This window comes from Arvicola amphibius, chromosome 9, assembly GCF_903992535.2.
Source record: "Arvicola amphibius chromosome 9, mArvAmp1.2, whole genome shotgun sequence".
Classification (NCBI taxonomy): Eukaryota; Metazoa; Chordata; class Mammalia; order Rodentia; family Cricetidae; genus Arvicola; species Arvicola amphibius.
Window position 1 is genome coordinate 56253112 of NC_052055.2, and position 13026 is coordinate 56266137.

The following is a 13026-nucleotide window of genomic DNA, read 5'->3' on the forward strand; positions in this document are numbered from 1 at the left end:
GCAATCACAAAGTGTCAACTACACTAGGGGGGCTCCTTAAGACTTTTCCTGGTTGCCCAAGCCCTCTCCAGTTCTTTCCTTAATGGCAGAGCCTTCCTCTACCCCTTGCCCCCCTCTCTTCCATTTCCACAAAGGGTTTCCCACCTGTGATAGCCTCTTGCCTCTTGCTGGTGCTCTCATACACTTTTTAGGAATACTTTGTGTCCCTGAGCACACTAGTCTTTATTCCCTCTAACGGGAAGTGGACAAGCTGATACAATATATACCTCTCCCTCATCCCCTCACATGTCCCCCTCGACTCAAGCCTCTGCTGACCCATCACTCTGGGAACATGACACTTGCCACAGCCTCAGCCCCACTCACCGTGCAGCCGTCCTTCAGGGCCGTGTACGTGAACCTGCTGTTGCCCTCAGCCCTCATCTCCACGTCATTGGAGCCCTGGATGAGCAGGGCCTTCTTGAGGTTGCCAGAGGCTTCGTCCAGGTAGGCTATGCTGTTCTTACAGTGGTAAGTGATGTTCTGAGAGCCCTCGGTGGACAGTAGACGAAGGAAGGTCATCTGGACGTTAGCGGTGTTGGGAGCCAGATTGCCATCACCATAGCTGAACTGTAGTAGGCAGAGGATTCTGGGTATGAGATCTGAGGACTGGCATTTGCTGGGATCGGGGGCTAATGAGAATCCAACTCTTGGGGTCTCAGAGCATCTGTCAGGGTGCTAGGGTGGTGTGGAGGACTCTAGGGAGTAGGACGAACTCAGAGGGCCTCTTCTCCAGCTACAATAAGGAAATGCTCTTTTTTTTCCCCCTCTTTCCTCTAAAGCCCAGAGAACACTGGTGGAGAATGTGGGGAAGGTGCTAAAATATCTGAGGGGAAGAAGAGCAAAGGTGGGGGAGGGCCAGCCGGGCCTAGAGTACCAGGCACTCAACGTGGAAGCCACCGTTCATGGTTTCTCCAAACCAGACATGCTTCTTTCCTTGCCCTTGCTGCTCCACCAGTTTCTTCTTAGGCACAGTCGCTGGGTTGGGGGTAGACGCAAGTCTCGCCTGTCTCCATGTTGCAGAAGAAACTTTCATGGCGTCCAAGGTTGCAGCCCTGGTTGGGGTCAATCCAGTAGTCTCCTACGGGAAAGGAGGTGGCACCCATCAGGCAACTCAAAGCTGAGGGCCAGGCTGGCTGCTAACAGCAGGGAGTCTACTGGGAAGCTAGATCAGGGGAGACCAAAGGACCAGGGACAAATCCACATGGGGAACCTAGTGCCAAAGAGGGGGCCAAGAAACAGGGGCAGAAGCAGTGCTGGCCTGGAGTCACTTCTGCCCGCGGTCATTCAGCAGAAACCTTCCAGAACTGATCCTGCCCCCGCACTAAGATACAATGGGTTGGGTCTGCCTGGCTACCGAAGATAGCCATACTGGTGGGCTAACTCTGGGCCCTCTGGGGGAAGGGGACCCTGTGCTCCAGGCTCACCGCTCTTCCACTCTGGATGGCAACAATTTCAGGTCCTGGCAGGTTCGAGCGGGATTCTTGCGGGAAGCCGTCAGGGCTGCGGATGCTCTCAATCTGGTTGTTGAGTGATTTGAGGGTGGCATCCACCTCCACGTCGTGCTGTCGCAGGGAGCTGGCTGCCTCGTCGGCCCGCATGTTACTTGCAGCGGGTCAGGGCCCTTCTCTCTCTGGCCTAAGCCAGCGAAGGCTGACATGTCAATGCCGGGACCAGGAGGACCGGGAGGGCCAGGGGGACCAGGATTTCCGGGAGGACCCTGCATCAGGAAACAGAGACGTCAGCACGGAACCGTAGGGAGAGGTCTTCCTGCGTGTCCGACCTTGTGGTGGGGACAAAGGGCAGCAGGACCAAGAAACCCACAGCAGCTTCTCCTTTCCTCCCTGGCCCTTCTTTCCTACTTCCCAGAATCCATCATGAGCGGTGCAACCCTCTAAAGGGTCCCCAGCCTCCAGGACGCCATCACCACTAGCTGCCTGCTGATCCCTCAAAGGTGTCCTAAGCACCTGTAACATGCTAGGAATACTTCCAGTGGCAGGGAGGGGTCAGGAAACTTACAGCAGGGCCTGTTTCGCCTGAACGTCCACGGGGACCGGGAGGCCCAATGGGGCCAGGGATTCCATTGGAGCCATCTTTGCCGGAGGGACCAACGGGGCCAGGTGGACCCTGCAGTCCAAGAAAGAGGAGACCGTGAGAAAACCGTCCATCCCAGGAGCAGCTGCAGACCAGCCACGACTGTATAGGTGGCCATCGAGCAACACTGGTCATGCCACTCTGGCCCCAGTCCTATGACTCGGCCACGCGCCCTAAATCCATCTCCATTTAGCCAAGAACCAGCAGGCATCTCCATGTTTCTCTGACCCTCATAAGTCACGTTTATGAGATTTTTTTTTTATCAGTTTGTCTTCCGGTCACTATGACTTCAGGTACTTGTGTCCATGGTCACTGTAAGAAAGTCCTCCTTTTCTCAGGGTACCTCCTGAGTGAGGACGGCTCAGTCCAAGACTCCCCACAGAAGCAATGGCTACCCCCATCCATCCCCTGACCAAGGCCTCGGCCCGCCAGCAGAAAGGCTTATTCCATTCCCCAGAATCATCTCACTTACTCTAGGGCCAGAGGGACCAGCTGGGCCAGAAGCACCTTGATCTCCAGAGGGACCCTGTGGATAAGAAGAACATAGTCGATGTCAACACAGCTGGATATAGAAATCTGTCTCCTTCAGAACGGGAAGCAAGCATGTGTCCCCTGCCCCTCTCTCCCACCCCTTCCACCTGGCAGAGCCCAGGGGCTTCTGAGGAAGACCCCAAGCCTTTTTAGAAACAAGAGAAGCTCAGTGGACCTGAAAAATGGGAGGCCTTGGGCCGTCCCCTCAGGGACAATGACATGCAGTGATACCCACCGGAGGGCCAGGAAGACCCTGAAGTCCAGTGAAGCCTCGGTGTCCCTTCAGTCCCCTCTCGCCAGGCTCTCCAGATTCTCCTTTGTCACCTCGGGGGCCTTGAGGGCCCTAGGAACAAGGAAAACATGGATTCAGTCAAGTCTGGGCTCGTATGTATCTCACCTAGTGTCCCTTCTCTGCAGGGACTCAGTTCCAGATGCTCCAATACTCACTGGGATTCCACGGGCTCCAGCAGGTCCTGAGGGGCCCATAGGACCTTGTGCACCCTGTGAGGGGAGAGTGCGGACAACATCAGGACATCAGGAAAGATCAGGACATGATGGCTCTTCTTCACACCTGCCAAGGGCCCCGAGGCCCCCAGAGCCAGGCGCTACCTCTAGGTGCTCAACACGGGGGAAAGCAAACATGAAACCCCCCCCCCGCCGCGTCTGAACTCCGTATACTCACAGACTCTCCTCTGTCTCCTTGTTTGCCAGTTGGGCCAGCAGGGCCAGGAGAACCTGGGGGCCCGGGAGCTCCAGGAGCGCCCAATGCCCCAGTCTCTCCGCGATCACCCTGTAGGAGCAAGGTATCAGGTTCAGCCAAGATTTCAGAAGAGGTGGGAGGAGATCTATTACTACTCAGACTGGCACGTTAGCACAGTCCCCCAGCTCCTCTCCCAGGACAGACACCTGTCACTCACCTTGACTCCAGCTGCACCATCTCTGCCAGGGGGTCCATCAGCACCAGGGCTGCCCTGGACAAGGGACATGAGAATTCACTTAGATCTTCTCCCTGTTTGCTCTCTCACTCTGATCTGAAGCCTAGGCCTATTCATGCCTGCCCAGCTAAGGCTTTGGGGCTCACACACCCTCTGTGAGCTTCCACTCCTTTCTCCTTGTACACTTCCTAGTCTCTGTGTGTGTCCTTCCCTCCAGATCCTCCCACCAGTGACACCAAGCTCACCTCTCGTCCAGGTTCACCTGCAGGACCTGTCAGGCCAGGAGGCCCCACGGGGCCGGGAGGACCTCTGTCTCCAGATGCACCAGGTGCACCCTGCTTGCCAGGTTCACCCTGAAAGGATATAGACAAGGACCATGAGTGTCCATGCTAAGCAACCCTGCCAAGACTCTACCATCCCTTTCAGAGGGTACAGCTGACAGAGGGATGTTTCCAAGGATACTGAGTCGGAGGAAGACTTAGGGTGCCACTATGACAAGAACATTCAGTTAAAAGCCTTGGGACTGAACCTGAGCCTGAACCAGGCCTGGCCTAGCAGGGCTGAAGGGGAAAATGCTCTTCACTCACCGATGGGCCAGGAAGGCCAGGGAATCCTCTCTCACCACGCTGTCCAGGAAGACCAACAATGCCCCTTTGACCAGCCAAACCCTGGGGACCTGGAGGACCGTCAGAACCCTAGAAGAAGAAAAAACAACTGAAACAGAGGCTTGCCCTGACCCTTCCCACCCACTGCGTGCATTCTGTGTGGCTCCCTTCCCACAATTCCCACAGCACCGCACCTTCCTCATGTTTAAAGGAAGGCGCCTCTCACAGGCCGGATAGGGTACTTACAGGGGGACCGTCGTCTCCAGGTTCTCCTTTCTCGCCAGAAGGTCCTGCAGGGCCTTGAAGTCCAGGGTCACCAGCTCGGCCAGGGGAACCTGTGTCTCCTCGAGCACCTTTGGGGCCATCTTTTCCAGAAGGACCAGGGGGACCGGGGGGTCCAGGGTTGCCCTAGGAGGAGCAGATATGGGAGGTGGTGACTTGTCACCGTCCTCATTCATGCTATGGAAGCCATGTGGCTCGGGGGCCAGGCATTCCAAACTGCCCACTTGTGCTTTTCTCTCCCCTGTGACAGCTCTGGGCAGGCAACTGTGGCTCCGTCACCCTGCTTTGACTTTACTTACTCATGTGGGGTTTCTCCAGAAACAGCTCCAACATTGCCCCTCTGACCCTAGCCTCCTATTCACACAGCACCCCTTCCTCCATGCCCAGTGATGGCGAATGGAGTTTTTCCTTATCTCCCCTCACTAAAGACCCTCCATCCCCAAGTATCTGGTTTGGGGCTCATGGGCTTCTTTACAGAATGTGGATCGAACATGCTTAGGACATGTGTCCCAGATGAAAAAAAGGTATCATGCCAACCCTCCCAACATGCCAAGTGGTCCCCTCCATTGCTCCCACCTGCCTAGGGTCAGTCAGCTGTGCCTCCCATTGGTAAGAATGGAGGAGTCAGGGCTATAGGCTTCTGACACCTGTGTTTGGTGGACTACTCCAGACGGTGCTGATCCTAGCTGGGTCTCCCATGCCAGGAGTAAGATAGCTCTAAACCAGGAATGACACTTACATTAGAGCCTGGCGGTCCAACGCGGCCAGCAGCTCCGGGGAATCCGGTGGCTCCCTGTGGGCATGGAGGGGTGGGGAGGCTCTCAGCAAGGACGAGAATCAAGTTGGTAGGTCTAGAGCATATGTCTCAGGTGGGGAGTCAAGAAAAGGTCAGGGGCTACAAAGCAGCAAGTGAGTAGCTAGAGGGAAAAGGGGCGCCATTGTACCTGGCCACATAATCTGGCCTGGGCTGGAGCCATCCAGCCTTCAGGGAGCTGAGTGGCAGAGCTGAGAGCTGGGGACTTTGGGAGGACTAAGCACACAGCAGAGTGAGATGCCCTCTCCTGCCAGGCTTACACTCAGGGCCTGGTTAGGGCTGGAGAGGGAGGATATGGAGGTTCCTGAAGCTAACCCACTGCAGAAATCATGGGCCAGAACTCTTTTACAGGGGATTCACTCACTGGGGGGCCTTGTGCGCCTCGGGCTCCCTTCGGACCAGTCACTCCAGTAGGACCCTGGGAAGAAAAGAAGACGATGGTGGGGTCTGGTGGACCTGGGGAAGGCAGTCAGCCTTTTCTGAACTTTAATATAGGACTCTTGAGAGCCAGGCTGTCAGAGTTCAGCTTCTCGACACTAGGACCCCAGTCTACAAACGCTATCATAGGCATTCTGTGTGCCACAGCACAGGGAGACCCCAGAGCCTGACTCGGCAAGGCTCTTAGAGACAGCCCCGGAGCTCCAGCCCCTGGGAAATCTGCGCTCTACTCCTCCAGGGAAGCAGCTGCTTTGTCGCCTGTGGTCAGGGGACACAGCCTATACTTGGTGCTGGTGACCTAATATCCCACCTGTGTGCCCCCGACCCTGCACCTAACCTAACAAAAGCTTCCTCTAGGCTCCCAGTTCTCTGCCAGCTCCCGACTCTACTTGCCCCATCTACCAGGGCCCTTCTCCTGGCCTGGCAGCCTCTGCTTCATGAACTCAGCAATACTCACCTGAGGCCCAGGAGCTCCAGAGGGGCCTTGGGGGCCGGGGGCACCAGCATCTCCTTTCTGTCCGGCCTCTCCTTGATCACCCTTGGCACCAGGCTGGCCATCAGCACCCTGTAATAGGAAGAAGGGATAGATGAAGGAGAGGCAAGCTGACTGCTCCAGGTTCTGCCACAAGGTTAGATAGGACGTGTGCATGCACCTACCTAGCAGGGGCCTGAAAACTGGGGTTAAGATAGTGTTGTTGTGTTGCCAAGGAAATGTGAAGGGAGGAGAAGAAAAAGTCCATTTCTTCCTCTGTTACCTTCTTGCCCTCCCTTCCTCTCTCCCCCATCAGAAGATGCCCCTGAGTTCCGGCATAGAGCCAGACTATATGCAGTCAGGCGGGAGTAGGGTAGACAGAGGTACTCACAGGAGGCCCAGCGAATCCAGCAGGTCCAGGCGGCCCAGTTTCTCCGCGTTCACCCTGTGAGGGGACCAGGAGGTGTCAGGTCCTGTTTCCCTGCCTCTGTGCTCTTCTTAGAGCCAGAGCCCAATTTCGTGTCCAGCCTCTCCCAGACAGAGGTATCTGAGGCCCAGGGACCAAGAACAGGAAGTCTCTCTAGGATCAAAGGTCCTGAGAACTGGCTGTGCCTGGGTCTCTGTGACTTTCCTTTGGGTCTCTTCTCTCCTCTCACCCCTAACCCCACAGCACAGGGCCAGGTGGCAGGGCATGGCTGGCTTCCTCACTGCTGGGGCCAGGGAGAGCCTGATCAAGAGGGGCATGCTCACCGGAGCGCCGCGAGCACCAGTACTTCCTGAAGGGCCAGGAGGTCCAACTTCCCCCTAGGAGTTGAGAAGGCAAAGGTCAGGGTGGGCCCCAAGGTGCCAAGTGCACTGAGAAAGCCCTGACATTGAGAAGGGCACTCTGGGTCCCTCTGAGCCCCGCCCCCACATCCAGCCCTCTTCTGGGCTCAGCTGCCCCATCTGCCTCTTCAAGACCTTGGCTGAGGGTCTTTTTCTACCAGGCTGGCTGCCCCATGTTAAAGACCACACAAGTCATACGCTAACAGGACTTCCCGCCCCCCCCCACTTCACTCCATTGAGGAAGGTGATGGTTGATGAGGAAGATTTGACTGTGTCTAGGAGGAGGTAAGAAGAAGGTCCGAAAGAGGTGGAGAGAGGGAGGAAGGTCAGTCACAACTCACCTTCTCGCCATTGGCGCCTGCCGGGCCTGGGGGCCCGATGGGCCCAGTCAGACCCTGGAGAGAGAAAGAAGGCGGTAAGGGAGGCAGGCAGGGTCAGGCCAGTATCATGAGGTTCCTCAAGAATTCTGGGGACCCCATACCCAATAGACTTTGGTGGACCTTCCCATGGTCTCAGAGCCTCCCACTCACTGCCTGGTCCCCAACACTAGGAAAAAAAAAGGAAGTCTCCATGGTTTCCCATAATCCCCTTTTTTGAGTGCTAGAGACTAATGGGAATGCCTGTATCGGTCCCCATGCTGGCTCCTAAGTCCCCATGCCGGCTCCTAAACCAGCATTCACTTACTCGTCCACCATCCTTTCCAGGAGCCCCCTCTGGGCCTTTCTCACCAACGTCGCCCTGCGGGAGAGAAAATCAAGTATTTTAGGGGGCCCTTTGGGACCAGCTGCCAGTTCAGCCCTACCTGGCTGAGGTTCTGAAACCCAGTCTTTGCCTAAGAGTTGTTTTTTGTGGCCTTAGTGCTGGTGACAAAGTAACAAGTAGTGACAGAACACAGAAACCGCTGTCACCGTGGCAGAAAGGGTTTGTGTGTGTGTGTGAGGGGGGGGATCTTCTAGTTTCTCAAAGAGCAACCAGGACTCTCGTCTTCAGAAGGACAAGGAATGGGTGTGAGGGGCAGAAGTGTGGCAATGTGGCTTTGGGTAAGCCCAGTACTCACTCTGTCTCCCTTGGGCCCAGCAATACCAGCTGCTCCCCTCTCGCCAGGCATTCCTTGTAGACCTGGAGGACCCTGAGCCCCAGGGGGGCCATCTGGACCAGGTGCACCCTAGAGCGGAAGACAAGAGGAATCTGTAGTGAGCAGTACCTCTCTCATGGCCCCACTGTGCACAGCCCGGGAAACCAGTGTCCCAAACCCCTTTCCCTTTCTTCTATCGTCTCCTTCCCAGCATCACCTCCTTCAAATCCCTCCTGGTCCTCCTTCCTTCTGTGCTCCCTTTCCTTCCTCCCTCCATCCCTCCCTCCCTCCCTCCCTCCCTCCCTCCCTCCCTCCCTCTCTCCTCTCAGCAGGTCTCCCCAGGGCTGGATGGAAGACCCTTGCAGGACTTGGCATCACTTACTTTGGGACCATCAGTACCAGGAGTACCAGGGAGACCACGGGCACCCTGAAGGCCTTGTGCACCAGGAGATCCACGTTCACCTGGGAAACCTCGTTCACCCTGTGAGAGGGACACCAGGCAGTACTCAGGCCAAAGCGGTAGGGAAGATGAGATAGGGAGGGGTGCCTATCCCCCAAAACCCTAGGCAGGCTGCAGAGCTGAGAGGCAAGGGCAACTGAATGGGGGAGAAGGCAGGCCCAAGACAACCCCAGCAATAGCTGGCAGGACACTCACCCTAGGACCCACAAGGCCAGGAGCTCCTGCTTCACCAGGAATACCCTAGAGAACAAAAACGTAGGAAGAGTGAAGACTGCCTACCCCAGACCCCAGAACATCCTTTCCACAGTGGCTGCAATAGCTCAGACGGTTGTTGGGAGAGCCGAGAACCAGGCCTGGGACACTCCCAAACTTAGTGGGGCTCTTGGTTCCTGGATGGCAGCTAAACAAATTCAAAGAGCTCCACACTCACCTGGTCACCTTGTTTTCCACCTTCACCTGGGGGACCGGGAGGGCCAGGAAGTCCCTGGAAGCCAAAGTGACATGGATTAGCAAAGAGTGAAGTTTGCTGCTTCAGCCTCCAGGGAGGCACAGCACAGGACAAACTGTAAGGAGATAGCAATGAGGACCAGGCAGGGGAAGCCTCACATCCTGGCTCCCCATGAGAAGAGTGCACTTGCTACCCATAGTGCATGCCCAGAGAGCTCTAGACATGGGGATGGATTACATAGAAAGTCTGGTCTAGCCACCTACCTGGAATCCTGATGGCCCAGGAGCACCCTGTTCGCCTCGTTCACCAGCAGGTCCCTGCAGAAAGAAAGAAAAGGTGAGCCAAGTCAGGAGTCTGGAGAACCTCAGGCCCTGGGGAGTAGATTAGAGAAGTCTTCTGGATTGACCAGCCAAAATGCGGCTGGACACTTCACCTCCCTCGTCTACCCCCACTTCCCTCCTCTAGGCAGGCCCCACTGCCTCTAGAACATCCTCTCTCATCTGGGGATGGTTCAGCCCAGGTCCATGTCTGTCACCTCCATTACTCAAAGGATGTTAGGTTCTTTGTTTTAGCTCCTAACAAAGACACCGGAGAAACTGGGTAGGTACTTACGGCAGGGCCAGGGGGTCCTGCGGCACCTGTCTCACCATCTTTGCCAGGCAGACCCTATAGAGCAGAGGAAAAGGAATTGTCATGACTTATGTCCTATGATGTCACCTAAGACCAGCAGATGTACTTTTGGGTTAAGGTCCCCGATGAAACTCCACTTTTACCCCCGTCTCTGCACTTCTTGCTGCATCTGCCACTTCCCTCGCCTTTCTCTCCAGAGACATCTACCTGTACCTGAGCCTTGTTTCTGTAAGCACTCAGCAGCCAGTAGTAAGGCATAGCCTAGCACATGCTCGGCCATAGGAATCAACTCTTGATAACCAAGGCTCTGAGGACCATGCCTGGGGCTCACCCCTCCCGTTCCTGATAGGTATTCCACCAACACCAAGCCATAGGCAGTAAGGAGAACACTTACTCTCAGACCAGGAGCACCAGCCAGTCCCTTCTCACCAGCTTTGCCAGGCTCGCCCTAAAAGAAGGGGAGGAAAAAATGTGAGGTGGACGGTTCAGGGTGGAGTGAGGCATAGAGTAGACCAAGGAGCCTGGCGTCTGAAGCCTCATCCCGGTGCAGCACAGAAGAAACATCAAACATCAGCCCCTTCTCTTATATTCAGAGGCATCCAGGCCACCAGGTTCTATGACATAATGTCAGAGAGATGACGTCCTGAGGTTCTAAGGCACACAACTCTCTCCCAGATCACACGTATCCATGGTAGGGCATGCAGGACAGAGATGTCCATGACACTGAGAGCCCTGCCCTGGGTTAACTGTTCAGAAACCAGCCCTTTCGCCAAAGGATAGAGAAGACAAAGGAGATGACAGAGAAAACTGTTACTTACATTGGCACCTTTGGGGCCAGGGAAACCCATGACACCAGGCTGTCCACGAGCTCCCTGAGGACCAGGAGGTCCAGGACGACCATCTTCACCAGGGGCTCCCTGAAAGACAGGATGCCATTCTCTGAACATTGTCCCTCCAATCATCTTTCCCCATCAGTATCTAAGTGCCTGGTGTGTGGCAGACATGGAACGAAGTACTAGCCATGTACAGACATCTAGGGTTGACCAACCCCACACAGATGGACCCATCTACTGGAAGGTGCTCTTAGCTCAGAAGTCTTCCCTGAATCTCTAATCTTTGTCCCCACTCTTCCTCCTAGAAGATGCTCAAATGCATTATGTGTGCATGCATGTTGTGTGTGTGCATGTATGCATGTGTATGTGTAATTTTCAGAGCTCATAGTACAAGTCTCATCTGGCCATCAAACCTACTCATGCCATTCTCAAAATGTACTGAATCTAGCCACCTTCCCCCAGACTCCTTTCTCTCTTCCCACCGTCTCCTGAAGGATATCCCCTACTCTCCCAGGAACCCCGCTCGGATGATTGACTTACAGAAGGACCGACTTTGCCTTGCGGACCAGCATCTCCAGGACGACCCGTAAGACCCTTCATGTGGGAGAGAGAAGAGACTGATGTAAGTCAGAGGCAGACCCCAAACCTCCAGTTCCAGCAGCAAGACTTAGATGATGTGGGGTTGGAGGGTGTGAGGGTCTGTGTAGCATCCAAAGCCAAGAACAACAGCAGTGCCCTCCTCCTTACCCGGGCTCCAGGAAGGCCAGGTTCTCCAGGACGACCAGGGTCACCATTGGCTCCCTTGGGACCAGCCAGGCCACTAGGCCCTCGTTCTCCAGGGGCACCCTACACAAGAAGAGGGAGAAAGTCAGTGGAATGCTTCTTAACAAGGGAAATGGGAAGAGACCAAGTCCCCCTCCCTCTCTACTCACCTTGGGTCCTGCCAGACCATCTTGACCGGGGAAACCACGGTTGCCAGGGGCACCCTAGGGAGAAGTAGGCAAGAGGCAGAGGGTGAGGATGGCAGCTCACCAGCATGCCTGGAAGGTGTCCTACCAGGCTCAATCCCATCCACCTCCTGCCACAGTATCTGTGGGGCAGCAGCCATAGCCTGCAAGACTCTGAGAACCTAACCTACTATCTAGAATCTGTTCCTGTCTCTTTAGGAAGAAGCTCACTGTTTTATGCCACCCTTGGGGCAGGGGGTGCAGACAGGTTAAAGATGCCTGTGCCCCTGGCATTGGAAGGAGCAGAGAAGAGAACACTATCCAGAGAAGTCATTAGGCATGGCCAAATCAGAGAGCCCCAGGACTGGACTTGTGAACACGGGACCCCTAGCTTACTTACTCTTTCTCCAGGGGGACCGATGGGCCCAGCACCGCCTGGTTCTCCTCGAGCGCCTCTTTTACCTTCCTCACCAGCAGGACCAGGGGCTCCCTGGGGCCCAGCAGGACCCTGATAACAAACACAAGAAAAACAGGGTAAGATTTTCACCTTACCTTGAGAAAAGCACTGACCCAGTGTGCAGAGGAAGTGGCCTTGGGACTGTTCTTTTGGTGCGGGGAAGGACTTGGGCAAAGAGGGGCCAGATAGGATCAGCCACAGAGGAGCAGAAGTCCCAAGTGGAATGCAAGCTATTCAAAGTGGGAGAGGAAGCCATAGCAAGGTCTCCTCTACTGTATTTTGCTCCCTTCTCCAGGAATACCAGTAGAAGGCCTAGGATGGGGAATGGCTTGGGGCAAGGGGCTGTGGGTCAAAAGGGTGATCTGTGGGGTAGAACTACAGTAAGGACAGACTTGAAGGCAGATACTCACAGTTTCTCCCTTGGGGCCTTGTTCACCTTTGAAGCCAGCAATGCCAGGCTCACCCTAAATGAGAGAAAGAAAAGTGCTTACAAGGGTTCTCTCCAAAGAGCTGGCCTTCTCCTCCTGCCCCTGAAATCTACTGTGGTGAGCCAGGGCAGGAGGGCACAGAAAAGAGGGACATGTGGGTAGGACATGGGGATCATTTCAGGCTCTTACCATCTGACCTTTGGGGCCCAGAGGACCAGTTGCACCTTGGGGACCAGGAGGACCACGGGGCCCTGGGAAACCAGGGGCACCAGCAATTCCAGGAGCACCCTGTCAGTATGAGCAGAAGAGAGGAATGTGAGGAGAGAGGATGAGGAGGACCTGAGCATCCTGAGGACTCAGCCTAGGGGCAGTACTTACAGCAGATCCTTTGGCTCCGGGGATGCCATCCGTTCCTGGGTTACCCTGGTGAGGAGACGGTACTGCCATACATAAACAGCCAAGAACCAACCCAACCATCCCACCCACTGGGCCAGCCGCAATCTCAGGGTCAGGGACGAGTGCTGACACACAGCAGCATTCCTGCTGCGCTGTGTGTCTCAGGAGGCGGGCTTCAGGTGGAAGGAGACAGATCTAGGGGCTAATGGGAGGTGCCTTGCCAGCATGAAGGTTTAGTGGTTGGGCCCCAGGACCCCTTCAAGGGACACATGCACTCAAGATGGCCAAGGGCACAGATGGCAGGCCTTCCAGGCTAAAGA

General features: G+C 55.6%; 1 protein-coding gene across 1 annotated transcript in view; it reads right to left on the reverse strand.

Annotated features, from left to right (window-relative positions):
- Col2a1 (collagen type II alpha 1 chain) overlaps positions 1-13026 on the reverse strand; it is a 28628-nt gene that overhangs the window by 223 nt on the left and 15379 nt on the right. The window contains 38 exon segments of the mRNA XM_038342172.1: positions 364-606; positions 926-1024; positions 1026-1117; positions 1464-1485; positions 1487-1528; positions 1530-1637; positions 1640-1756; positions 2056-2163; positions 2603-2656; positions 2897-3004; positions 3109-3162; positions 3344-3451; positions 3579-3632; positions 3842-3949; positions 4184-4291; positions 4448-4609; positions 5223-5276; positions 5662-5715; positions 6193-6300; positions 6599-6652; positions 6958-7011; positions 7374-7427; positions 7717-7770; positions 8090-8197; positions 8490-8588; positions 8763-8807; positions 8998-9051; positions 9279-9332; positions 9628-9681; positions 10040-10093; positions 10464-10562; positions 11019-11072; positions 11226-11324; positions 11411-11464; positions 11826-11933; positions 12293-12346; positions 12500-12598; positions 12689-12733. Coding sequence (XP_038198100.1) covers positions 364-606; positions 926-1024; positions 1026-1117; positions 1464-1485; positions 1487-1528; positions 1530-1637; positions 1640-1756; positions 2056-2163; positions 2603-2656; positions 2897-3004; positions 3109-3162; positions 3344-3451; positions 3579-3632; positions 3842-3949; positions 4184-4291; positions 4448-4609; positions 5223-5276; positions 5662-5715; positions 6193-6300; positions 6599-6652; positions 6958-7011; positions 7374-7427; positions 7717-7770; positions 8090-8197; positions 8490-8588; positions 8763-8807; positions 8998-9051; positions 9279-9332; positions 9628-9681; positions 10040-10093; positions 10464-10562; positions 11019-11072; positions 11226-11324; positions 11411-11464; positions 11826-11933; positions 12293-12346; positions 12500-12598; positions 12689-12733 — 3099 coding nt within the window.